The 27,266-nt window shown below is 36.4% G+C and overlaps 3 protein-coding genes and 1 pseudogene across 3 annotated transcripts; 2 read left to right on the top strand and 2 right to left on the bottom strand.

Moving 5' to 3' along the window:
- The first annotated feature begins 1,439 nt into the window (after window positions 1-1,439).
- LOC137718130 (IQ domain-containing protein IQM4-like) lies at window positions 1,440-3,530 on the top strand (annotated as a pseudogene).
- Window positions 3,531-10,374: 6,844 nt separating this feature from the next.
- Window positions 10,375-13,824, bottom strand: LOC137717573 (mitochondrial carrier protein CoAc1-like). Its single transcript, XM_068456982.1, has 8 exons — window positions 12,826-13,824; window positions 12,559-12,641; window positions 12,253-12,460; window positions 12,010-12,142; window positions 11,650-11,834; window positions 11,344-11,472; window positions 10,878-10,999; window positions 10,375-10,627 (listed from the first exon to the last, which is right to left on the bottom strand). Exons 1-7 carry the CDS (start codon window positions 13,018-13,020, stop codon window positions 10,895-10,897), a joined length of 1,038 nt encoding a protein of 345 aa, XP_068313083.1. The 5' UTR covers window positions 13,021-13,824; the 3' UTR covers window positions 10,375-10,627; window positions 10,878-10,894.
- A 4,646-nt stretch (window positions 13,825-18,470) lies between these two features.
- On the top strand, window positions 18,471-20,799 carry LOC137717574 (cytokinin riboside 5'-monophosphate phosphoribohydrolase LOG8-like). The gene is made up of 8 exons (XM_068456983.1): window positions 18,471-18,599; window positions 18,721-18,899; window positions 19,473-19,570; window positions 19,676-19,706; window positions 19,946-20,045; window positions 20,122-20,192; window positions 20,278-20,421; window positions 20,551-20,799. The coding sequence occupies exons 2-8, from the start codon at window positions 18,789-18,791 to the stop codon at window positions 20,671-20,673; spliced, it is 678 nt and encodes a 225-aa protein (XP_068313084.1). The 5' UTR covers window positions 18,471-18,599; window positions 18,721-18,788; the 3' UTR covers window positions 20,674-20,799.
- A 2,197-nt stretch (window positions 20,800-22,996) lies between these two features.
- On the bottom strand, window positions 22,997-26,417 carry LOC137717709 (probable magnesium transporter NIPA9). Its single transcript, XM_068457160.1, has 9 exons — window positions 26,146-26,417; window positions 25,851-25,949; window positions 25,569-25,698; window positions 25,358-25,446; window positions 25,199-25,255; window positions 25,055-25,113; window positions 24,653-24,773; window positions 24,370-24,518; window positions 22,997-23,564 (listed from the first exon to the last, which is right to left on the bottom strand). The coding sequence occupies exons 1-9, from the start codon at window positions 26,254-26,256 to the stop codon at window positions 23,357-23,359; spliced, it is 1,023 nt and encodes a 340-aa protein (XP_068313261.1). The 5' UTR covers window positions 26,257-26,417; the 3' UTR covers window positions 22,997-23,356.
- Between the last annotated feature and the right edge of the window lie 849 nt (window positions 26,418-27,266).

Consider the following 27,266-nt stretch of genomic DNA (forward strand, 5'->3'; position numbering starts at 1 on the left):
GATAGTCCCTCACTCACCCAATACGTGGCCCAAACCCACGTGCGCACTTGCAAGACAGACGCCTGAACAGGTTGAATACTGGTCCGTCTGCATTGCCTGTATTGCTCATTTGATGATCAGTGGGAATGGAGCCATCGGAACCGTTGATTTTTGGCCCATCAGATTGGCAGCATTAATCTCTGGACTGGATTCCTCGTAAGGAAATTTGAATGATCCTTTGTCATCATCCGTTGCACACACCTTTAGGTACCGTTTGGTACGTGAGACAGGATGGAACAGAGTGGGATAAGGCGTTCCGTCCCACGTTTGGTGCGCCTAAAACGGGTAGAACGAGCTGTTCCACGGGACGAGTTTTGGATGAATTTTCGTTCCACCTCACCCCCTGGAACGACTTGTTCCACATCCGTGGAACACAAAATTATAACCTCTCCGTCTCCTTCTTCTGCCTCCTTGTTTCCATCCGAGGGCATCTTTGCTCCCGCTCCGTTCCGTTCCGTCCTGTCCCGTCCCGTCCCATTCCGTTCTGTCCCGTCCTGTCTGCATACCAAACGATACCTTAAAGAACCACCAAAAAAAGAGGAGATAACTAATTAGCCATTTTTCTTAGGAAATTCTTTGTGTATGACGTTTATTTTGTGTTCATGAATATTATTTTAGAATGTACAGGTAAAATTGTTGTTATGTTTTGTTAACGACAAAGAGATTTACACTTTATTATCTATATCGTCAGTTTTTTTTATATTAAAAAATGAATGTCGGTTCAGTAATTTTATCTTGACATTGGTTGTCTACTTGGTGCTCCTTCAGGAAGATAATGAATTCCTTGAAATTATCCTCACAGTTGGGAGACAATGACCACTGTATGGCCAAACAACCTTGAACAAGTTAAAGGACATGAAGATTTTAGCTCACTGCCTAAAAAATTGTACTTTAAAAGAATTGAAGGATCATTTTATAACCATTTTATTTTTTTTAATTGAAAACTAAATTTTGAAAACTCAAAAAGTAACTTTCTGTTTTGAGTTTGAGGTTTTAGTCTTTGGTTGAAAACATTAACCAAACAAGTTTTTAGTCAAAAAGAACCCATAAACGAAATAGTTATCAAATGACCCTAAATATATTTAATTACCTCAAGAACCCCATCTTGAGCAACTAATCTTCCGGCTGCAGTCGTTGCTCGTCTTGAGCGTCTTCCCTGTTTTTCATTTTCACGTTTCCCTTATTTCTCCTTTTGTATCCCTTCCCTTATTTCTGTCTCTTTATTTTCTTTTATATGTTTAATTCATAAAAGAAACGGCGAAAGAAAAGCGAGTGCGAAAATTACTTCCCATTGAGTGGGGTTGTGCTTGTAATTTTGGATATGCATGATTTTAATTTAAGTGCTTTTCCCAATTCCCAGTTGGGTTTCAGGTTCGATCATTTTTGAGTAATTAAAACTGATGGTTTTCTCTCTTTCTCTACTCTTATCAGCATGGACTGTGATAGTAGTTAACCACTAGTTTTTCGATTCAATGGGCACCAAACAAGGGGAGTTAGAAGACTTGAGAAAAGGGTTAGAAAGGTCAATAAGCTTCAAGAGTAATGCTAGAGAGACTAAATTTATAGATTAAATTTGCAAACTAAATGATGTGTCACCAATAGAAAATAAGTACCCTTATCAACGTTTAAGTAAAATCTAATCATCAACTTCCATATCATTTAGTTTACAAATTTAGTCTCCTAGCATTACTCTAAGCTTCAATTATTGGGAATTTACACAACCAAAACTTGAAGCATCTGATCATTCAAAGGGCATAATCATGTGACATTGCAGATAAAGAAGCCCACTATTTTGCTTCTTGAATCGGCTGTGTTGTTTACTCCGCCGCCGGTGAGCGAGCTCGATGCTGCGGCAACCAAGGTTCAGAAAGTGTAGAAGAGTACAGGACTAGAAGAGACCTTGCAGATTGTGCTGCTTTGGTTGAGGAACTGTGGTTTGCAACTCTACCTTAAAATACTATGTTGTAATTTTTTTTGGTACACTTTGTAGCTTGGTGCTCAATCAATCTTTTTTTTTTTCTTCTTGTTTGTTTAACCTTTGAAGGTGGCGGACTTTGGATTTTGCAGCTCTGAAACGAAGCTCGGTGTCCTTCTACAACATTGAGAAACATGACAGTGCCAATCGCAGTGGTCACGGGCTAGGACACAAGGGCTGCCAATAGGTACACATTTTAGTGACATATGAATCAGATATCTGATGAAATGTGTTTTTATGGAGAAATAAAAATTAACGGAAAATGTTTGATTTGTGTTTGTAGGTAGGGAAGGGTTTGTGCAAGGATGAGAAGGCTCAGAAACTAAGCTCTGCAGCACTGGCTTGAAGCTGTGAGTATATCTATGACACGCCACGATCCCGATGTCGACGTCGGGATGAGGACGTGTCAATCTATCCACTTCTTATTCAATTTTGTTCATCAGCACTGTTCAAAGAATCCAAATTTATTATAGTCATTAGTCAGACTGTATGAAATCTTTTACTATCAAAACCCAACCAAACCGCCCACTAATATTTAAATCAACCGGTTGTTCATGCAGTTCATGCACAAGCAGGTGGGTATCACACTTCAATCCTAATAATTGTTACATTTGAAGGAGAATCGAACATTTGACCTAATCTAATCCTAATCCATTTTTGCGATAACACTCAAGCTAACCGTGATGGATTTGCATCATTATTTTCTCAGATTGATCCTCGCCATCGGTACGGACACAATTTGCATTTTCTACCACGATGTGTAGTCTAATTGGTAACTGGTTAGTTTGCCTCATGAGGAAAAACTTTTCCTATGATACAGTTTATATAATATTACCTTTTTACTATTTACCACCAACACTATATATTATATTAACCTTTTCTTTTTACCTCCCCTGCAACATGAAGGCTGGATGTTGGCGATGGCAAATGCACAAACCTCGACAAGTGCCCAAGAAGTCCTGGTTTACAACGTCAGTTCATTCAATACCTTGGACCAGTAAGGACTTACAACTGCGTACTCATATACTTAAAGCAACAGTTCTTCTTTGAACATGACGTTTGTTCTTTACTGAATGGCAGCTTGTCGATAACATGGACATATAGCATACCAATAGAAAATGTACTGATATTATTCATAGAAGCATAGACATTACCGTTACAAAATCCGTCGCTAATAAATTTTTACTTTTTTTAATTTTTTTAATTTTGTATTGCAGAAAGAGAGGGAGGCATATGAAGTGATTGTGGAGAATGGGAAGCTTGCCCACACGCAGAGTGGAATGCTTGTTGACACAGTTGAAGAGTCAAAGTGGATTTTTGTGCTCAGCACATCAAGATCTGTATATGTAGGCCATAAAAAGAAGGAACTTTTCAGCACTCAAGCTATGTTTCTGAAGGGGCTACGACCAAACATAATCATATATATTCATCACCATCCTTAGCCGAAATCATGTTGCACATGAGTAATTGTAATAGTTATCACAAACTCTGCACGACAAGTATTCACCATCCTTAGCCACACAATTATTCACTTGTATGTATGTAAAATTTCTTTGATACGGTCGATATTATCATGGAAATATCTAAAAATTTAGAGAAAGAAAAGGGGGGGGGAGACAATTCAATGTTCGACAATATCTAAAGTTTCATTTTAAATTTGTATCATTTCTATCGAAAGCAATAAATATCAATATCGATATTTTGATATATCCGTAAATATTTTCACAAGTTTGCATATTGATATTTCTACCCGTACTTGTATTTTAAACAGTACGTGCTCATACATTTAGCATCCAATTTGAAATACTTCGCTGAGAATAAGCCCAGGTGGATTTCATGCAACCAATACCACGGGCAATAAGGTTCCAATTGAATCCAACTTTAATTAAATTCAAATTCAATTGATGATCATCTCAGCTTTGTCTCCATTTTGATTTGATCAGCCCTGTTCACGTGCAGGCCTATCTCGTTGAAAATTATCCATAACTCACGTCGTCTTTCTCAAGTTGGACTCTAGAGATCCCCACGTGCATGAATTGCAGGGAGAGTAATCTTCAACCACAGGGAAAATCCCTAACAGATCCGTGAATCCTTGATTTCAATCTGGAATCTTCAAGTTCATCAAAATATTTTCACAAGATAATTACTACTATAATTCAATAATAATACTGGGATTGTTATTTGCACTTCAAAATAATCATTTTTCATTCCCAACTTTCTATATTTGAAAAGAAAATACATTAGTGAGAAGTGCAAAATTAAATTTTTGGAATGACAATAACATTTCTCATAATATTTTAGAAAAAAAAGTATTAAAATTGAACTGCCTCAATTAAACGAGCTGAAGGTGCAAAATCGGGTCCAAACAGTTTCCTAAAGCAATTTTATGTTGTAAATTTTGGCTGCATGCCATGGTCATCAATCATCATCTCAATAATGAAGGTGTCACTTTCCACTATAGTTTAGACTAGCATTTGAGCCCGCACGATGCCGTGGGTTGTAAAACTATGTTATATGTATGAAATATATTGAAATCTATTTACATCCACAATATAATCTAAAAGTCATCTAAAGTGTTTTTGGAGATCACAAAATATAAATGTGTGTGTAAATGTAGAAAATCTTAAATGCATTTGGGCTCACATACCCTGGTATGCTACAACCAAAATAATGTATAGTGGCTCATCCATATTTTTCCATGTACATTAGATTGGCTGATCAATCAACATTTCAAAAAATTGACCCGAATACAATAGTTTGTGATCTCACATCCCTATATACGCAACAAAATAGCTATACAACTCCATCATCACAAGTCCTCACATCATCTTTCATTGCATCCCTGAAGAGAAAAGTGATTCAAAAATGTATTTGGCCTAGAGTATAGAGTGTCTACCATATGTTTCCTTCAATCAATTGAGAAATCTAAACATTTTAGTAGATGGGCTTTGCTCAAAAGAAAAAATTCATCCTCAGTTTTTCAAATTAGACACTAATTTTTCAAGAAGCATGATAAGATAATGTCCTCGTATATATTGATTGTTTATTGATTATGTTGACTATTTATGGTTCAATGTTTAGTTCTCTAGAACACATGGTTAATATATGGTCATTACAAAGAGATCAATGAACCGTCAATATGGGAATTTTGTACAAAGATCTATATATCAATTGCGAAAGCATAATTTTTGTGGTTGTAGTATGCTAATGTTCATTTGCAGCACAATAGATGCAAGCTCATAATAAAGCAGAGATGTAAATACAACCTGATCTAACCACATTGTGCAAAAGGAACTCAAGTCCGACACTTATAAATTAAGTTTAGTTCTCTACAAAAATTAAATTAGCATCATAAATTGGCAAAAGGGAAACAAAAATCTAAATCGCTCAAAAGAAGTAACCAAAAACTAAAAGCCCAATAAAACCTCAAAAGTTCTTAGACACAATTAACCAATCAAATTCCAAAAATCCCAGTACAACTAATAAAAACATCACACTCAAGACTTTACACCTGATGATTGGATCTACTGAAAAATTTAGCACAGCGAAAGAAAGAAAAAATGTTGCAGATATACACACACACATATATAAAGTATACTATTGCAATGCAAAGATGCTGACCTGAGAAGACGACTTCGTGTTCATTTGGAAGTTGAATTCGACTATTGGGTGCTCTGCCTCCAGAGCTTCAATGGAACATTGGTGGTCACCAACTCTCCTCCCTGCCCTGATTCCGACTCATTTCATTCCCTCGCATGAGGCCTTGAGATCGATTATGGGATTCCTGTTCACCTTGATAACCCTGATCACCATTCGAGTACAATCGATACATTAAACTCTTCAAGAAGATTAAAATTAAAAAAAAAACATGGTGTTAGATTGATTATTGATTTTAGACCCTTAATGCGTACTTAATTCAAATTCATATTATATTTTTGTTTTTATATTTAATAGAATTTTTTTTTTGTCAAAGTTTTTATATTTAATAGATAACTTATTTAATGTTATTACATTAAATTTTAAATTTATTATTATACAATTTTATTAAACTTTCTCCAATTAGTGTACCTAAACATCCATATCATAATATATTTTACTAAATTAGCGTACCGAAATGCCCGTACCTAAATATATTATAGTGAATTAGTGACAGATAAGAAAATATGTAAAAACATAAGTGTACCAAAATTCTGTACCTAACTATATGATACAAAACTAGTGTACCGAAATGTCGGTACCTAAATATATTATACTAAACTAGTGTACCGAAATGTCTATACCTAAACATATTATACTAACCCATTGTACCAAAATGTTCGTACCTAAATATATTTTTATGAATTAGTGGTAGATAAGAAAATATGCAAAAACATAAGTATACCGAAAAATCTTTACAAAAATATTTTCTTATAATGCCTACCATAATGAGAATTAAAATTTATAATATTTTCATAAAATTTAAATTCATAAAATTATAAATAAAAAAAGAAACATTGAATACATTTGCTGGCACTAAAATAAATTTTTAATCTTGTATAAGATATTTTTCTAAACTTCATCTTATTTAAGGATTAAAAATCTAGTTTTATATATATATATATATATATATATATATATATATATATTAAATTGATAACAAAATAACATCAGAATCAACCGACCACACATTCTTGAATATACTTGGTAAATGTGTTGTTCCTCACAACTGAAACACCATTTTCAGCCACATGCAAACTTGATGACTCAAAATACCAGAGAAACGAAAAAAACCTTGCAATCCTCACCTGCGAATTCAGAGGCGACGGAGTTCCGTTAGCCACAAAGACCATAAATGCACCAAACTGAATAAACATAACAATAATTAAGCTTACTCTCAATTCAATGCCTCAATCTTTATCGAAGCTGAGCTACAACAAAAAAAAAGGCATTGTAAAAAACAGCAGAAAAATTACTGAGAGTAACGTAATTTATACCAATAAACTACCATTCAATTTCAATTTTGAAGTAACCCCACCACATGCCCGAAAGACTAAACCAAAACACAACAAACTCACCCCAAATTTTCCATTCTATTCGCTACCTTTCAATCAATCAAACATACCCTTTTAAACTTTTGCATCAAACATTATATAAACAAACTAAAATCCTAATTCCAAAACAAATCCCTGTTTTAAAATTTTCTCATCTTTCTTCATAAAGCAATCAGAAAATGCAAGCGCACAAACAAGTTACTGAACCTTGGGGAAGAGATTGATGGTACGGAAGATGGATAACCTGAGGTGGGGACACTGGATTACCTTGGAATTTCTCCGTTTGTGACTAAGAACACTCGAGAACAACGTTTTAGTTTTCTGAGAAAGAAAACTCGAGAGAAGCAGAGGAAGAGCGCTCAGCTGACCCGCGGACCGAAGAGGCAAATTAGTAAATTTACTGCGCCGTGTAGGGAAAAAGATGAAAACAGGTAACAATTGAAGGGCAAATCCGTCCACACACTATAGATCCACACTAATCCAAAATTGGGTTTTAGTATATATAATTTATTCCCCGCACCAGTAGAATCGGTTACAAATTTTATAAACAATTATAAAACAAAAAGACATTAAACCTAATTTACATACGTTTTATTATTTGTTTAGCGTTCCTTGCGGCTACTAGCTTTTTTGTCAAGGAAACAATATCCATTTACAAGTCTCGGAGTATTTTTTTTTAAGAGAAACGACATCTTTCATCAGTGAGATGGGCCAATGTAAGATTCCTCCTCAACTTGGAGACAAATGTTTAGACAAGTCAAGTACAGGTGGCACTTCTCCATTGGTTGCATGGGGCCCCACACTCTCACGCTGATGATCAGCCGGACTAATGGAGTCATAGCGATGATCTATTGCACACATCTATAGAATACCAACATTAGCTATTGGTGGTTGTTTCCATGAGCGATATCAGGGGAGCGGATTCAATATAATTGCTCGCGAGTAAATGTTTTTAACTAGTTGAGCTATAAACTTGTTTTATAGAATGAGTTATTTTAGTTTAATTTTGGGCGTATACTACTAAACATTGTAATATTAAGGGAGTTGAATGTAATTCCGAGTTAATTACCTTGACATTGGTTAGGTCTACTTTGTGATCTTTCAAGAAGCTAATGAATTCTTTGAAATTGTCTACCGTTGGGAAATAGTGATCATTGTCCGGCCACATAGCCTGAAGAGTTGCAAGACAAGGAATTTAATTAAGCTAAATAATTGAAGTGTTGAAGAAATAAAAATCAGTATTTATGAAAATCCCGTAAAGCGAAAGAGCGGATTGGCAATAGACAATAATGCGCTTTTATCATTAACTCTAGCATAAGGTAGTGACATGTTATCACTTATCAATGCATTTTTGACAATATCAATACACCTATGTTTCTCAGCAGAAAATGGTCTCCACACCGATGCAATGGATCAATCTGATAAAAAGATGGAGCAATAAAAAATTATTGCATCAAAAACTTCAAAACAAGATCAAGAAATTTAAAGGTAGATATATAGACTCACAGCTTCAAGCCAGTACTGAGGAGCTAGTATCTGAGTCTTCTCGTCCTTGCACAAACCCTTCCCTATCTACAGAACACACAAAACTTATGCAGTTAATTTTGAATTAACCTCCACAAAACACATCTTAATTAGCAATCTGATTCATATATATGTGTAACAGTATATATACACACACACATATACGTGTGTGGCACACCAAAAAATACCTTGGCAGCCCTTGTCCTAGACCGTGCCCACCGTGACACAGCAGTTTCGTTTTCCTCCGAGTTGAAGAAAGATATTGAGCTTTGTTTCAGAGCTGCAAAGTCCATCGCCTTCCACCTGCAACAACTCGACAAACACAATAAACAATGGATTTCTTGTACACCAAGGAACAAAAGTGTAACAAAGCATGGCATGGGTTTTTTGAGGAGCAATCACAAACCATAATTCCTCATCCACAACAGCTGCATCTGCAAGGTTACGTCTAGTCCTGTAACCCTTTACACTTTCTGAAGCTTAGTTGCTGCAGCATCGAGCTCACTAACCGAATATGTTTCATGATTTCCATCCATTCGAGGGCTCGAAACCAAAATAACCTTCAGAGGCCCTAGCTCTTCCTTTATCTCTTTCAAATACTCAACCAATCGAAGGTTGAAGACAATACATACATATGTAGAAGACGTTCATGTCCATATATATGCTAGCAGACCGACTGGCTGCAAGCATAATTGTTTGAAAATCAACGTTCGTCGCACAGAGTTTCAAGGAAGTTAAAAGCACCTATATTCAATGGCGGGCTTAAGCTTAATGTGAGATTAAATAAATTTGACTCATGACTTCTGCTGTCTTTCTTGAGTCAATTCCATCTTTTGGGTAGGTAATATAATCTACATTAATTGATGAAAATTTGCATTATTTAAACAATAGCATTAATCTAGAGCTTGAACATGTTGGGATGCCAGATGGCATCATCTTGTGGTGACAATTAGAGTTGGGTATTAGCATAAATAGTACATTGTAAGAGAAGAAAGAGAGTTAATGAAATTGTATTGTTTGTATTGTTCTTCTGTTACTCTCACTCTGTGCAATTGTGAAAGATGTAGAGTAGGGTTCTAACAAAACAAATCACTTGTTAGTTATATATAATCAAAGAACAAATTTCCATTCACACTTGTAGCATAAGCATAACACATTTTGTATAACTAAATTGAAATTGGAAACCGAAACTTGGTAGAACAAATAGGTCTTTGTCCTAATCTCTGTGTCCATCACGGTGATTCTCAGTTTATCTTATAGCCGTATGAAGTAAATATTTTGAGCCGTCGAGCAAATTCTCAAATATTGAATCAGATGCTTCAATTTTTGATTCTGTAGATACCCAAATTTTGAAGCTTATTGGCCTTTCTATGTAAATTTTAGAGAATTGTTATTAGCATTTCAAAAATTTCATTCTACACTCCAAACTTTATATATTAGGAAAGAAAAATACACTTATGAGGGATGTAGAATGAGATTTTTGAAATGCCAATAACACTTCCTAAACTTTATAAAGCCATTGGAGCTGCTATTAGTTTCTAAATCGTCTCTCCTTGTTTTTTAAAGCTCATGGATTTCACCCTAAGTGTTTCTGTGGTGCCCATTCAACCAAAAAGCTTGTGTCTTTAGTATCTCAATCCATGAATGTTGCAATCACTGAAGAATTTTAGTCTCTGTCTCGCGAATGATTGATCATCCAGTACCATACGATTCAGTGCAGGCTAGGTATCAAGGAAACAGGCAGGCGTAGATTAGGTCAGTAGGTCAGTGTGTTGTATCCCCGCCCCCTTACCCTTAAGATTAAAGTAGTTTAAAATATCGGCTATCAAAATAAGGTATCATGGAAACACTTGAATCAAATACAACCCATCCAAGCATAATGGCCACATAGCTACAAGAGCATCAGAGATTGAAATACAGTAATTAAATGGTAATTAATATTATGACCAAGGTTAAGCTAAATTTTACATGCAAATCAATAATCCAAATGAATTTTAGAATCCACGCTCATCTTGCTCTTCTTCCTTGTACTTCCCGTGCAGTAGATGACTATTGACCACTGGGTTGAAGGAAGTTAAAAGAGAAGGATGTAAGCAAGATATAAATTTGCTTGGACAGACAGAAATTTGCTTGAATATACGCACACACACACACACACACATACTCTCGGTTCAGAATTGACGAAAAAGAAGCCCGTGATAACTTCAGTACAATTTGACAATTTCTACTCATCAAAGAGGTTGAATCTGAATTCGCAATATTTGTATTAGCACCAGATTCCAAGTATTGGGTGGAGTTTGTAAGCTTACACATTCTGAATTTCTGGCTATGCCGCACTAGTCATTGATTGGGCTTTCCGATGGGGTGGAATGTGGAGCCAACCCTTCATCGTGTCATACGCAGTAAAACCGATTGCCACAGAAGGAACAATCTGACAACACAGTACAAATCTTTCATAAACAAGACAAATCATGGCCAAAGCTCGAAACCAGCAGAGCTATAATATGAACTGTGAACTCTTAAAGCTATTAACTTTCTACTTCAAATGCAATGGAATAACGGGAAAGATGCATCACAATCCAATGAAAACGTAGGCGTTTTATTTCCCTAAAATCTCTATTGAATCTATCCTTAAGAAAAGCATAAAGAAAAATACCTAATTGAAGTATCAACAGAGAACCAAAAACACAAATTTATCCTCACAAAAGCACGCTCAATCAAATCTGAAATTCTGACAAAGTATACTGATTTGACACAAAGAGAATAAGAAATCACCTTGATATAGTTAACACTTAGGCCAGAAAACAACTTTTTCCATCCTTGATTACGGATAATATATTTAAGACCGTCCATCGTGTTTCTGTACCTAACACCACCTTGATCTGAAGAATGCAGATTCTCGACCTGTAACATCCCACAATATATGTGAAAATCCAAATTAAATGTCTTATAACCTTATGACTCCGTGCTCCTTATTGCAACAAACTTCATTTCACAACAAACATCTAATAATTTAAAAGGCAGAAGGGAGAAAACGAATCTACACTTGCAAAATTATAAATAACATTGACAAAGCGATACCTGCATTTGCCTCCTAACAACATCCAATGGATATGTTAGAGTTTGCCCAAATAACCCAGCCAAAGCTCCACAAGAAAGACGCATCACAATGGACTTTTCATACTCTTCAGGAACATGCAGTTTAAGTTCCTCATATATGTAGAACTTTAAACCAGCATAGGGGAGTATTCCGGTGAGTGTTGGGCCTGATCAAGTAAAAGAAGCTCCAAGTTAATATTAGCTTGTCCATTATATTGCATCACGTATGAATAAACGGCACCTCCAATCAGTAAAGTCTTAGCAGAACACTCAGCTATGAGATACACAGAATGTGGTGACAAATGGTTTTGCCACATCATAATTAGAGAAGCAAATGCATACCTACACCTCGATAGAGACCACGGAAGCCCCCCTCCTTGTAAACACTTGAAAGCACGTCCCTTATGCCCTTATAAACAATTTGATGGTGGGTGCCTTTCATGCCATAATTAATGTTTCCTCGGGTATTAACAACCTGTAAAACCATAACAAAAATAGATTAAACAATGAATCAATGAACTATTACAAAAATCGTTTTTGACACAAAAGAAAAAGGTACAGATAAGACATATGCAAGACACTGACCTGATAAGCAAGTTTGGTGCGAGCTAGGTCCAAGGGATAAGTGCATAAAACTGCTGTCCCTCCGGCTGCTGCACCGGCTAAAAGATCAATATGAGGCCCTGATCCTAAAGCAGAATAGTTATTCAAGATCCAACACCTGTACTGCTCATATGTCATGTAATGTAAGGCTGCATAAGGAATAATTCGAGCAACACTTGCTCCATTTCCTCTGAAAAACAGATAAGAAAGTTCGAAAATAATTGTTCTGGCGACATGTATAAAGTTTGATATCGAAACTTAAACAGTAATTGTTCAAGTCTAACTTACTTGTAGAATCCTCGAACACCTTCGTGCTGGAATATCTTCTTCAGAGATTGCCACACTCCGAGAGAGCGGAACTCTGTTCTTGTCTATAAGTACATGAAAACAAATGCAGAAATTGAGCAGATAACAACGAGATGCCTAGCATGAAGAAAAGGCAATAGAAACATATCCGAGCAGAATTATTCACAATGAAAAAACTCCTCAAACATCCATTCACTATATACTAAACTAATTAGCCTCGAAAAACATGGAGCTTGTTAAATGCCTCACCTGCAAGAGTATCTTGGTCCTTTCCAGCGGCGCAACCGCACTTTTAGCGAATCCACCAGCAGCGCCACCGGCAATCAACTCCCTAACATAAACCGGCATACTACCAATGTACGAAACCTCTTGGCCGTTTGATGGGGAAGCATCAACCAATTCCGCCACATTACTAGGCAAGGTAGACCTTTGCGTCGAACCCATCTCAAATTCCTCGAAACAAAACAACCACCAAAGCCAGAACCTTTCGTAAATTCGACAAGTAAGTTATTATCCGCCCTGCAACTTGAAGAACTCCTTATCCCATCTATCTCTCGGAAAACAAAACGAGACGGCCTTTTGCTCAATGGGCAGGTAAAATGGCCTGAGAACAACCCGAATCGAGTCGGGCACACTCAGAAACCGATCCTCCACCGCAGTGATGACAAGATACATTCAAGGATATAAATCTGACCGGGCAACCACACCACCAAAACACTCAAAATTCCCCTTCAATTATTACAGCAATTCCCAATTGAATCAATCACAAACCCCCGAACCGAAAACTATCGAAAAATCCTAAGATCAAACACTCATGAAACATAAACGAAATCGAAAATCACACGCAACCCATCAAAGGTCTCTCCTTCGGTAAGAGACCCAAAATTCCAAACAACCGAAACCCCTTTAATCCAATCGAAAGACGCAGCCTTTTGGTTTGCAAAAAGGAATCGGATTTGTGGGTTTTGTTTGAAACAGGAAATGGAGGAGGAGGAATCCAAGAGGGAATTGGAAACCTACCAGGAATATTGGAATTAGAAGATTCGGGTGAGAGAGAAGAGCGGGCACGAATGATTTGGAATTTAGCAAAAATATATGATGTTTTCTTGATGGTCCTATGATGTTGGAAATGAATGAATCAAGTGCCCGTCTCCTTTCGGGAGGAGAAAGGAGACGGAGAGGTTTCCTCGGACTTTCTCAGAATCCTCTGTCGACGGTAACCTGACTTCTCTCTCTCTCTCTCTCTCTCTCTCTCTCCCCCCTTTGTTTCTTTCTCTTTCTTCCCAACAAGCGTTAAATATTTAAAGGGAAAATAAGGAAAAATGGAGGGAGTGCGTGATTGGTGGGAATTGTGTACATGTGACTACACTGATCCGTCCCTAGTCTTTGTCCACGTGGAGTTTTAGGTGTACCCTCTGCTGAATTGAAAATAGAGTTTTCTTTTTTTTAGGTAAATGAAAATTCACGTGTAATATGCTTATTCGAAAAGCATTTTTAAATGCTTTTAAAAGAAGGACAAAGATTGTCTGCATTTCCACTTTTGATGTCCTCTTGTTTGTGTGGTCACGGTTAAATCACGTCAATATTTTATATTACTATTTATTTTTGTCTTATTATCTATATAAAAAACAACAATATAAAATATTGACTTAGCTTAACCGTGATCACATAAAATAAGAAAGCATTGAAAGTGAAAGGACAGACAATCCTTGTTCTTATAAATTATTTTCTACTTATAATAAGCAATGTTTTTTACAAAAGCAGTCTCAAACAAGCCTAGTTGTGCAAATGAATAAGTCTTTGGAATTTGTGACACATACAAATTGCAGATGTGAATGAATATAAACTCACATTGAAACTAATCTCACCACGTGTTAGACTTGAGTGATTGAAGTTGAAAATCATATAGGGAATATTTTTGTTCACTATGATCAAGTGATGATGATGTTTATCATTATATTTATTACCGTTAAATAAATTTAAATTTCGAAATCTGTTTAGTAAATAGACATAAATTTTAAAATTTAAATTCATAAATAAAATGATAAATATTACTTCAAATTATATATACATGCAGATGTATCAAGCCAGCTAATATTTTTTATTGGGAAGGGAATCCATACAAATAATAAGGTTCTACGTTAATATGATGCTTTATGCTCAATATCTTGTCTTCTTGGATAATGACTTATATGGAATTGGATTTTCAACAAAGTCAGTTATCGTGTCGTTTCATTTTGATAGGATAATAATATGAGTAAGTTTTAACACATGATATTATATTATTAAATCAGAATATTATGTGAACTATTTCATATAAGTTATTCCTGTCTGCCTTGAGAATTTTATTGGAAATGCAGATTGAGGCTTAAGCTGTTTTGTTGACATGTTTGATACTGAGGCAACATGATTATTGTAACTGTTTTTTTTTTTTTTTTTAAGAGACTTGCAGGTGATTTTGCCATGTTAGTCACTTTCTAGAGATCGAAAATATTGACAAAGGCATTTCAGCATTACATTGGTCATCATCATGTGATTCATCAATGCTAGAAATCAAACCCAAGACAAAATTATCAAAACTTTGCATAATACAAACATCAAAGATCCCAATCCCAATGTGTGGGATCAAATCTAATAGAAAATTTGAGAATACCATGGCTTTTAATTTCACACCTTCAATGAGACTTTCTAATTAATTTTGGGATCAATTCTAAATGAGGCTTGGGAAGTTCAACTATGTAAGTTCATCTTTTACTGTCTGCCTGAAATCTTAACATAATATCAAATCGGCCGATCATCACCAAAAAAAAAAAAAAAAAAAAAAAAAAATCAAATCGAAAACAAAACAAACAAATGAAACTATACACTCCAAGATAAACAAATAATTAACATAAAAAATGTACATTTGACCTTAATTATCCTCATCGTTATGTTCTTGATCACTTTCTTGGTGTTTGTTTTCTTGTTTGTGCTCGGCCTCTTGATTAATTTTGTTTTCTACTTCTACTCTTTTCATTCTTTGGTCCGGTAATGCGTTCGGATCAATGAAGGAGGATTGCCTACTTTTTGGGCGATAAGCCGGAATCCTCCTCCCCTTAGCATCATATATCACAGCTTCATCCTCATCAGGTACTTTACATTTCTCACCTAGTATGATCGTCTTCATCCAGATTGAGTCTTCCGGCTTCAACTTTCCGTTCTTTCGCTTGTTGTATTCTTCCTTAACCTTATCTTTTCGTGCCATCGACAAGCTTCGTGGCAATTTAATGCTCAAATTCGAGAAGAGCCTTCGCTCGGAAGCAGACTTTTTCAATTTAGGTTTCATGTCGAGGTTGCCGGAATAAAGCTGTCCTGAATAAAGTTGTCCTGAGTTCTTCATTCTTGGAGGCAAAGGCAGCTCTTTACTCATCATTGGATCCTCATTTTCTTGATCTCTTTCCAAATCTTGTTGAGGTGTTTTGTTCCCCGTCTCCGCCAATGCAGCTTCCGATGTTTGCACATTGCAAGCATCGGATTCCTCTGCTTCCTTAGAAGCAGGGGATTCAGAAGGGGGCGGAGAAGATTTTCTTCGAAAACTACAAAGAGCCGTGATTATGGCAAAGGTGGCGGCCATGGCAGCAGCAAAGAAAGACAAAGATAGCAACGGATGGATTAGCAGGTTTGTCTCATCTGTGGAAATTCTTCTTCCCATGAGGAGGACTCAAACATCAAAAACAAATTGGGAAATATGGTTGCAAATTTGCAAAATGTTTAAGTTCTTTCCATGTTTTTCTGTGGTTTGATCTTCTGCTTTTAGGCCCCTTTTGGTTTGAATCTTCGGTTTGAATTCAAAAGGGGTCCCTTCTTTTCCACAATGTTGTATGGTTTGATGTTTCTTTCCTGAGAAAACAACAATGGAGTTCCCGAAAGAAAGTCATTAGAAGGATACGAAACAGAATGCTTGAGTTTAGGAAATGAGAGGTTACAATGCATGGACACGGTGGTATCCCTTCGTATTCCCGTGTCATGTCGCGTTGTATTCTTTTGTGGTCATACAACAATTATTCTTATAAATTTAATATATTCTCATGTCATGTCATATCTCCGTGTCCATATCCATGCATTGTAAATAAGAGGAAAAGTAACAACACAAACATCTCGAAGGGCCTTTTTGTGAGTAAATTTATTGTAGGCAAATGTTTGATGTTCACTTCTAGTGGGGGAGGATGAGAAATTTTTGTTCCCATGTTTGAAAATGCTGAGATCGTATTTTTCAAATGAGCCTTAAGCTTAATGCGATGGCGGAAAATATAAAATTGTACATTCTTATCTTCTTAATAATCCGTCCAAATTTAAACACTATAAATAAAAACGAAGATATTTTTGTTGTTACTTTAAAAGGTACTAAACTCAAAAACGCTTTATTTCATTTTGTTTTCACGTCCAGTTGCCACTTGAGCTAACCCTAATAACTCACCATGTATGAAAGATTTGACATCAAAGCACCAACCAAACAAAGGTAGCAAATCAACTTTTTTTTTTCCTTTTCCTTTTAGGCCAACCAATCAACTTAACTTTAAACTTTGATTGTCTTCCATTTGATTTATAATTCATGTCGACACACATGCATTCATAACAGAACAAAAGACAAATTGAAATTGTGCATCCACTATTCTTTATTGCTATGAAGTATGGACTGTGAGACGGAAACGCTTTATGCGTGTAATTTCGTTTTGTAATTTTAACGAGTTACTTTTGTACATGTGTCAAATTAAAATTTTATGTATGTAAAAAGTATTGCTCAAACGAGTCAAGTTAATGAATTCCAAATATAAAAAAAAAAAAAAAAAGAGTCAAGTTAGTTAGTATTCACGTGATATTGTATGTGATCATAATGTTATTTTTTTGGTATGTAATCAAAACTTATTTTTAATTAAAATAGTCCATGAGATTGCCATAACTTCTCAATTTGGTCTTGAGATTTAAACTCAATAGAAGTAGTCCATCGTCAATCATTTTGCTCATTTTGAAATATCTTTGTTATAATGAAGGAACCACCCGTACAAGTGAAGGGGTTGATAAGACAAAAATACCCTCAATTTAACTGAGATTTTTTACGGAATGACCAAAATGATTGCCCGTGGACAATCTCAAGCAACGCTGGATGGAAATAGGGACCAAGGTGGTCCCATCATCACTCGAGTCCGGAAACTATACATGTGAAGGTCTTCTGGGGACTTTGCACAACAAGCCCACCAAATGAATAAACTTCTATCAATTTTAAATAAGAGAGACTAAGGTAAAGAATTATGTCAACCTCAGAAACTATTTTGATTAAAAAGCCGAAATAAATTAAAACTAAAGTTACTGTGCTTACATGTCATTCACGTCGCTACAAAAATATTGGCATACAACAAATACAAAACACGCGGCTGTCAAAATTAATCTCCATTAAAAAAGGGTTTAATTTAATTAACAATAAAAATATTGTTAAGTAGAAGTCAAAGCCCGCCAATATTTGGAGTATAATTAACAGTCCCAGCTATTTGCCGAGTCTACACTAATCTGTCTTCTCCCAAATCTTCACGAATATAATTCTAATTATTTTATTTTATTTGACGTAAAAAATAAGTTTTCAAATTAACTATTTCAATATTAAATAACACACCGAAGCTTTTGTAGATGGTTTGAACTCGAGACGCAGAGAAATAAATAAATAAAAAACTTCTATTCATAGCAACAATTCACCACTGTAAGTTTATTTTATTTGCTGATTTATAATTTTAATTAATTCATAAATACGAGAACAACTTAAATAAAACGAGTCACGTAACATTATATTATTAAATAAACGTTACGATGATAATATACAGTGTTCGGTTTGTAATTCCAGACAAAATGACGTCGGGTTAGAAAGGGAATGGAGCATGTGGGTTATCCGTGCTTCACTCACCGGATACATAAAACCCAACAAGCGCACCAATTTGATTGATTTTATACCAATTTTAGGATCAACCCATTTGTCCTTTCAAAGAACCCCTCGCGTATGCTCTCCCTCTCTCTCTTCCTCCATCGATTTTGCATAAAGTTTCGTGCTTTTGCCGTTAAAATAACATATAATCTGCATAAAACTTACCCATTTGCCTCGGTTTTTCTTGCCTTCAGGTCTTTTTTGACAAATGATGCTGGATTGACCCCAAAAAGTGTGAAAAAAAAAGTTGCAGACTTTGTGAATGGAAGAGAGCAAAAGCAGCAAGTTCAGGAGGATTTGTGTGTTCTGTGGAAGCAACTCTGGCCGCAGAAAAGTGTTCAGCGATGCTACTCTGGAGTTGGGTAATGAACTGGTATGACTGCTTTTGTTCAACTTTTTACACTCTCTTTGCTTAATCTTTGTTTAATCGTGTTTATTGCTGTTTAAGTGCAGCGTTTTTTGGTATAAAGATGTAATCTTTGATGAGTTTGAATCCACCTTGAGTTGCTTTTTGATGGGTTTTTGGTGTTTTTACGGATAATGGGTTTCACAAAAGAGCTTCTTGTTGATTTGTTTAGTTTAGAGTTGTCAAATGGCTGTGTATTCTGTAATGCCTTGAAACGGCGAAAAACTTGCCTATCACGTGTTGTATACCCCTTTCTCTTTATCTCTCTCTAGTCGGATGAGAGGGAGGGGGGAAGATATATTCAGTATGTTTCATGGAAGTTTCTCTCCTCGAACCGGGTTTGTTCTGTTTGCTAATCACCACTGGGACTATTCGTGTGCTGTGATTTCTGGTCAGGAATATTAAGCACTTTTGCAAAGTGTATATCTTTATGCAGATGCATTGACTAAGGAATTTATACGCGTTTGTTTTCGATGCTTAATTTTCCCCTAGAAGATGATCTGGGAATTACTTGTTTACTTTTGTTGGTGGATATTGCAGGTGAAAAGGAAGATAGATTTGGTGTATGGCGGGGGAAGTGTCGGGTTGATGGGTTTGATATCGCACACAGTGTATGAAGGAGGTTGCCATGTTCTTGGGTATATATAAATGAAACTTTTGCTTTGAATTACTAATGCAAACAATGTCTCTGTTGATCATAAAAATGTCGCTCCAGTAAAATCTTACCTGCTTTTTACATGCAGGGTCATTCCAAAAGCTCTCATGCCTCTTGAGGTATCTCTATATATCTATATACTGATATTATCCTCGTCTTCGCTAGTCATTTTGTAAATTCCACTGTTCTTGATTGATTTCATGCTGTTTTTCCCCCTCAATTCTTGAAAATGTTTGATGTGAAGTTTTCAATTTTAAACGGGGTCATCGTACACGTTCTTAGTGGATTCGGGGAAGAAATTGCTCATGGTCTTTTATTATCTCGGTTTTAAAAGATATGTTACGGATAACTTTGACAGATATCTGGTCCATCCGTTGGAGAAGTAAGAACAGTTGCAAACATGCATGAACGCAAAGCTTTGATGGCTCAAGAGGCTGATGCCTTCATTGCTCTTCCTGGTAATTACATCGCAAATTCTCACTAAAAAGTTAAAAAAAATGCTCGTGCTTAGTACATTGTTAATTTCGGTTTCAGGAGGATATGGAACTATGGAAGAGCTGTTGGAGATAATAACATGGGCGCAACTTGGGATTCACATGAAGCCGGTAATGCATCAATTTCCGTTCTTGAAAATGTTATGATAAACTCCTACTAATTTTGAATGTGTAACTTAGATATTACTCTGTCCAGGTTGGTTTGCTTAATGTAGATGGGTACTATAATACCTTGCTTGCGCTATTTGACAATGGTGTCGAAGAAGGATTCATCAAGCCAGGTGCTCGGCATATAGTTGTCTCTGCTCCAACAGCCAAAGAACTTGTTCAGAAGATGGAGGTATAGTGATAACCCGACTTTTCTATCCTGTCGATGAGTGAGCTTACTCGTTTATTAATCGAAGAAATGGTTTTGAATTCCAAAACAAAACAGAAGCCTTGATAAAGTTGACAATGTGTGCTTTGGCAGCAATACATTCCTTCCCATGACCATGTTGCTTCTCATGAAAGCTGGAAAAAGGAGCAACTCGGTAAAAGTCAAGCCAAGAACACGCAAGGTGAAACTGTTACCGGCAATAATTCTTTCACCTAGACTAATTATTTCCTGCTGTGATTCATCAATACTTGAGTTGTGTGGAAGAAACTATTTCCATGAGGCCATGGACCTCTCCTTTCCATGTGCTTTTTCGCAGCGGTAATTCGATTTCAAGTGAATTTATTCCGTCTTTCGTTGCATACTTTCGTTCATGATCGATTGAAACGGAAGGAAGTTGTTACAGTTCTAAATTGTGCAGAACTTAGGCATCCCAAAACTTTTATTCTGCAGCTTATATTTTTAGTTAAGTTTAGAAATCATAGCTTCTGTCTTAAGTCATTGAGTTCTGCAAGGTCCCACAAAGAGGTTCTTGCTAGACTTAATTGGTCTACAAGTCATAATTTGAATACTGAAAGTATACCAAAGTTATTGTCTTGTCAATTTCGAAAATGCAGGTTAGGCTAGTTGGTTAGAAAAATGTCTTGTCAATTTTGAAGATGCGGTTTAGCCCGTAAATTATCGTGTTGTCAGAAAATAAAAGTATTGCAAAGTTATCAACTGCTTTTGGGACGGTGGCTATCCATCTTGGGGGAAAGGGATCCTCTCTGGATCCTTTTCATCAAATCCTCCCCATCAACTAATCTGAGTCCTTAAAATTTGATCCAACAGCTACAAACAGGGGCTCACTTTAAAAGTTATAATAACTTTAGCCGTTGAATTAAATTTCAATGGTTCGGATTGTTTGATGAGGAGGATTTGGTGGAAGGGATCTAGAGAGGATCCCTTTCCCATCTTGGGACCATGGTCTCTGTTTTTCTCTTCGTTCCTTCCGTTGTGTTTGGCCATTTTGGGTACTGAACTTTGCCCTGTAGAGAGAGAAAACAGAGTAGTACAGTCATGGGGGGCAAAAACCATATGATCTGTCACGTTACTACTTTAGAAGAGCCCTTCATGTAACTTTTTATGTAAAAGTTGGCAACTCACATGCAATGCTCAGGAAATCGCCAGGAGAACGATTCACCTACATCTTGAACGTTATTGTGATAGTTTCTCAAGCTAAAAACGTTCTGGTATGGGAGAAATTTAATAACAGAGAACTGATTTTTGTACACTTATTTTCTCCTTCTGCACCTCATTGTTTATTTTTACCCCTTTTGATTTATTCAACTCAGTTGCTAGAAATAAGGGTGATGCTGAGAGAAAAAAAACGCGTACAGAAATCACTTCCCTAAACACGAGAAATCACTTCCCTAAACACGAGTCACGACAATGCCTTACCAGCCTAAGATACCGCACAGTGACATTTTGAATGTGGGATTGGCTCTGATTAGTTTCCCTACAAATAGAAAAGTAGGGCATCTAGAAATGGTGGGTAACATGACACTTGTGCCCTACTCATCCTGGTTGTGTTGGGGTTTTGCATAATGCATTCATATCACTAGTTGTTGATTGCACAAGTCCAAGTAATGGTGGGCCCCTAGAGGTGTAGGGTTATGTCGTACAATAAGAGGGACCTGGTTTCTCTGCTCTCTCAATTCCCATACACTTCTATCTTCTCTTATTTGTACAGTCACGGTTAAGTCATGTCAATATTTTATATTGATTTTTTTTATAGAGATAATAAGACAAAAAACAATAGTGATATAAAATGTTGACGTGATTTAACCATGATCGCACAAATAGGAGGGGATGAAAGTGTATGAGAACTGGAAGGGCAGAGAAGCTAGATCCCAATAAGAGAGGTCCTAAACCCTTAAAAGTGGGTGTAAGGGGTCGTCCCCTGAAGTGATTGCAGAGGTAACTAACTATTTACTTGGGTCCTACGGCAACCTTTTCTCTCTGCTCATTCTTCAACGGATCTCTTCCACCAAAATCACCTGATCAAGTGATCCGGCTTTTGAAATTTCATCTAACAACCCATCTATTTTGATTCCTTAAAAACTATAATAATTTTTTATCGTTATATGAATTTTCAAAAGTCCAGATCACTTGATTCAGTAATCTTAGTGGAAGAGATCCGACATGTCTTGTTTATGGCATTATTATCCTTGTCATCATCATTGTGTTTGCCTGTACCTCCAAGAAATATCACAATAATGTTCTTATAGAAACAAAAAGGAGCGAAAGCTCTCAAATAATGTAGCAAATTGCTTGTATAGACGACACGTTGATACTTTATTTATGTCATATCATAGAATACATAAGACTATTTGCTAAAGATGTACCGGTAACCCCCGGTAGCGGGGACAATATCGACAACAAATTGGATGGTATTTGAGAGTATTTCCCAAGAGAAAAGCAGGCATTGCAATTGAAAAGGCGAAAAGAGGCGAAAACTTACAAAAATCAGAGAGCTATCTTCGAACCAACTAACTATTAGTCTAGTGGAATCTCTCTCTCCATTTCAAAGTATAAATTTCATGTTTATACTTTGGGGGCGAAGAAATCATATGGCGATGAAAGGTACACCGTTTTCATGAAAACGAACAGCGATTGATAAACAGTGAGATATATGTGTACCAAACCGAGCAAAAAGTTGGACATCAAATGTTCATGAAATACGGTGTAAAGATTTATCCCAAGAGGAATGATGTCAAAAACTCATGCCCTCTGATGTGTAGTAAGCATACCCTACTATACACCAGCTTTTGCCTAAACCAAAGGGAGTTGCTTCTCGTAACTTGCAAGTCCGCCGATGTGAGATACTTTATGCATATACAACCTCTCCGATGCCATCACATCAAGCCTTCTCTTTCGAAGCAGTTGGTATCAAATGATGCAGAGTTGCTGCCTGAACAACAGTGCTCGGGCTTCCATCCCTAACACGGATAGTCCCGGATTTCCTCTGATCAACGCCACTCTGTAAAAGTTGTCGTAATGGTCGAGGAAGGCGTCGCATCAGCCGTGTTGAGCTCACAAGCAAAATCACACCGACAATTATGAGTAACCTGTGGTAGAAAATAATTTGGAGTAAGCTTCACAGAAAAATTCCATATTTCAGCACCTCAAACAACGTGAACAGAGTTTTTGCAAGTTGAGAATGAGAATGAGGAGGAGAATCAGTATAAATTCTACGCAATATGTATGCAAGCCAACAATATAATAACTCTGGACACCGTAAAGGGATTCAACCAAAATAAAAAAAGAAGTGTCGGGAAATTGATAGATTTCCTAACAAACTCAAAAATCTCAATCCCCTGAATGAGAGGAACTCGAATATATCCTTGCATGCATCATCAGAGCACCATTTGGGTGATCCACCATTGAAGCCGAGCTTCCATTGCTCAAACCCAGATGAGGTTATTGCCCTACTTCAATTGCTTGAGTTATTCTTTGGTTTTTGATGTGTTTCGAGTTGAAACCCTTGGGTTTAGTCTCTGCCATTTGTCTGTGAGTGTATCATCACCCTCGGACGAACTCCGGCCGGAGTTCGAAGCCTACTGGGTTTTAATTTTGTATTAATATTTTATATTTTTATTAATTTTATATTGTGGCTGACGTCAGGCATCCCCTTCGGGCGCTTAGGCCGGCACGAATCGCCGGGCCTCTCCCTCGAGCCCGCTCATGCTCGCTTGCCAGCACACGTTGGGCTTCATCACTCAGGCTATATGGCCCTGTTCCTGCGCCTGTCCCTCGGGCTGGAGCACACGATGGAACTGCTCTTAAAGAGTCCTCAGGCCCAAAACTAAGATTTTGAAAGCTTTAAATATAAAAAAAGCGAGCAAATAAGTCAGTATGGCTATCTTAATTTACCATCCAAGCATCAGTGAAAGACGAGCTGTTGGTGCTGAAGGCAATTTTTCACCCAAAGCAAGCATTCCAGCAAGAACACCAGTCACAATTGATGCCACAGCAGCACATGTAGACACTACTATTGCCCTCCCATGCTTTAAGCCCCAAGTCTGTCAAAAGATATAACTCATTAACAACGACAATAACTAACTTATGAAACTACAAATGCATTTCATGGGACCGACTTCAGTTTACGAGAACACATTGATATGAAACTATGAACTGAGTAAAGTATTCAACGCACCTGATAATAAAACCCTGTACCACTACAACATATGCTGATTATGACACATATCGGAACCAGTATGCTGTGGAAACCCTGCTCCAAGAATACAAATCCCATCTTCGATATTACAGATGCCATCCTGCAATAAGATGTGTGATAATTACATTATGATTTTAAACGTGGCTTGACAACAACAGCAGCTTCATGATTTAAGTCAACAATACTTAAACTATCTATCGTTTGTGACATAAAGTACACCCAACTGACATGCTCAACACATCATTGACATGTAATAGCATGCACAACTATAACTCTACATGCTTTTTAATAATTTCCCTCCTAGAATTGAAGGATGAGAGAGATGAATCTATATATGATAAGAAACATATTAATGCATACTAGTGCTGGATGGAATCATACCCGAACAAAATGCCAGATTCCAAGCCACATATAATCTCTTCAACAACTTCATATTCCATCTGTACCACAAGCAGATATCAGTGAACTGGTAGTGGGCACCAACTCAAACACTAAAGACAGACGAAAAAGAAGTAATCAGCTTACCAACTCCTGTTTTTTGCGTTGACGTCTGTAGATGCGTAGCCACCCATTAAGGAGGGCCTATTTAAAGATGCCTTGCAGGGTTAGAATCATTAGATTGCATAAATCCAAGTGTTCAACTATAAACATTAGATGATGCACGGCATAAGGTTAGGTACCTACAAACAAGAAGGCGACTACAATTGCCAACCATGGTAGATGAAACACAGATATTGCGGAAGCCTTTTGCTCCTCACCTCCGGCACCAACGCCTACAAATACAAAATCTAACACTGATCATTCTTAAAACAAAACACACGGTCAAAAGCTAGTAATGCAACAGTTCCCATCGAAGACAATTGAACTTCCAAGAATTATGAAGAACTTACGTTACCTATAGTGCCAATGCCTGCTAATGTAATCCCCATCCAGTCAACAGCATTCATCATTTCCTTCAGATAAAAATGGGAAAAGATCGAGAGAATCGCAAGTCCACACCCGGAAACTGGTTGTATGACAGACACCTGAAAATTACATCATCCAACATTCACCAAAATGTGGCATTCCATTAACTCCAACCACCAAATAGATGAACAAAATACAATAAAAATTACCCTAAAAACCGAAACTAAAAAAAATTATCGAAAAATCGGAACTTTCGAGTTGAAGCACTTACAGGTGCTAGGGACAATGCTCTCAACATTAGCAAAGCTCCAAATATATCCATCAGAAAACCTATCAGCCATGCTTTGTTCAAAGCATAAGCCCTGATCACCTGCAAACGCACAACACATAAAAAAATTTGAAATTTTGTTGTAAATCCTGAAAAATCGGGAATTTGAAACGAACCCAATTCCCATTTGGAAATTAAATCCCGGAATCCAATTCCAAGATTACAAATTGGGATTCGAACAGCAATCACGGAATCGGAAAGGGCAAATTGGGCAGGCAAAAAATGAGGGATTATCTACCTTGAGCTTGAAAGAGAGAGGAGGAAGAATGACGGTGCCCTTCTTCTGAAGAATTTTGCCGATGTTATTTCCGGCCGTCGCCACCAGCGTTAGGAAGATCGACTCCCACATCCCTCTCTTTCTCTCTCTCTCTCTCTCTCTAAAACCAGTCAAAATTGAATCTTTGATTTTGTGTCGTTACTGTTTTGGGTTTGGGTTTAGATTTAAACAAGAAAAGATTAGTTGGGACATAACAGCAATACAGTTCTGGCAAACGCCAGGGGATTGAAGAAATAAGAATTAAATTACTGAACATGTGCGCTGGAGAGAGGGAGATTTTTATCTAATTATCTGTTTTACAATTAATTGGGTAAATAATTTGTATTTGTTACCGTATCACATAGGATGAATTGAAGAGATTAAATAACATAGATTAAAGAAGTATGTGAAAAAGTAAAAGCAGTGTATGAATAGCGCCATTCATAAAAAAAAATTAGAACGATTCGGATATTTTCAGTAAAGAACCTAGGATGAATTGTCATATAGAAAACCCAAACCCCAAGTCAACAATCCTTCGTTTTTTTAAAGGGATGCGAAAAACACATTATTTTTCTCGTACATACAATTTTTTAGTTACGTTATTTTTATTTGATTTATTTAATTTGATGGTTAAAAATAAAGAGTTATATGTAGAATTCAATTTTGTTTTTTTTTTTTTTTTTAATAAAACTAGCATAGGGGCACACACAAAGTGTGAAGAAAATTTTTTGTTTTTGTTTTTGAAATAGAAGGAGAGAGGAAGATAGTGATAGAGAATGTGGGAAGTTTTTTGTTTTTAGTTAGAGATATGTTAGAATTACATGTAGGGTGATGCTTTTGAAAAAAAACATAAAAGCAAAATTTGGTTTTGTGAAATTACATTTATGCCTATATTTCTTATTCATATTCTGTTTTAATTAAAGGGTTAAACTGGTAATTTCAGAAGATTTTGGTTGACAATGAGTGTTTTATTAATTAGTAGAGGTTTAATAAAATAAACTAATAGAGACAAGTGGTTCAAACTTGAGATTTCATTTACTAGTTGTAATAGAAATACCATTAAATTAAAAGTTAGTTCATATTTAAAATTACATTAAAGTGTT

Source organism: Pyrus communis, chromosome 15 (genome assembly GCF_963583255.1).
Source record: "Pyrus communis chromosome 15, drPyrComm1.1, whole genome shotgun sequence".
NCBI lineage: Eukaryota > Viridiplantae > Streptophyta > Magnoliopsida > Rosales > Rosaceae > Pyrus > Pyrus communis.

Bases quoted from the DNA above. Each gene is read 5' to 3' on its own strand.
- LOC137717709 (XM_068457160.1), bottom strand. From the start codon at position 26,256: ATGTGGGAGTCGATCTTCCTAACGCTGGTGGCGACGGCCGGAAATAAC. The intron at 25,950-26,145 runs GTAGATAATCCC...GTGCGTTTGCAG, and splicing joins CTCTCTCTTTCAAGCTCAAG to GTGATCAGGGCTTATGCTTT. The intron at 25,447-25,568 runs GTAACGTAAGTT...TTGTATTTGTAG, and splicing joins AGCAGGCATTGGCACTATAG to GCGTTGGTGCCGGAGGTGAG.
- LOC137717573 (XM_068456982.1), bottom strand. From the start codon at position 13,020: ATGGGTTCGACGCAAAGGTCTACCTTGCCTAGTAATGTGGCGGAATTG. The intron at 11,835-12,009 runs GTATGCATTTGC...TTACTTGATCAG, and splicing joins TGGTCTCTATCGAGGTGTAG to GCCCAACACTCACCGGAATA. The intron at 11,473-11,649 runs GTATCGCTTTGT...GGGATGTTACAG, and splicing joins TTGTTAGGAGGCAAATGCAG to GTCGAGAATCTGCATTCTTC.
- LOC137717574 (XM_068456983.1), top strand. From the start codon at position 18,789: ATGGAAGAGAGCAAAAGCAGCAAGTTCAGGAGGATTTGTGTGTTCTGT. The intron at 18,900-19,472 runs GTATGACTGCTT...TGGATATTGCAG, and splicing joins TGGAGTTGGGTAATGAACTG to GTGAAAAGGAAGATAGATTT. The intron at 20,422-20,550 runs GTATAGTGATAA...GTGCTTTGGCAG, and splicing joins AACTTGTTCAGAAGATGGAG to CAATACATTCCTTCCCATGA.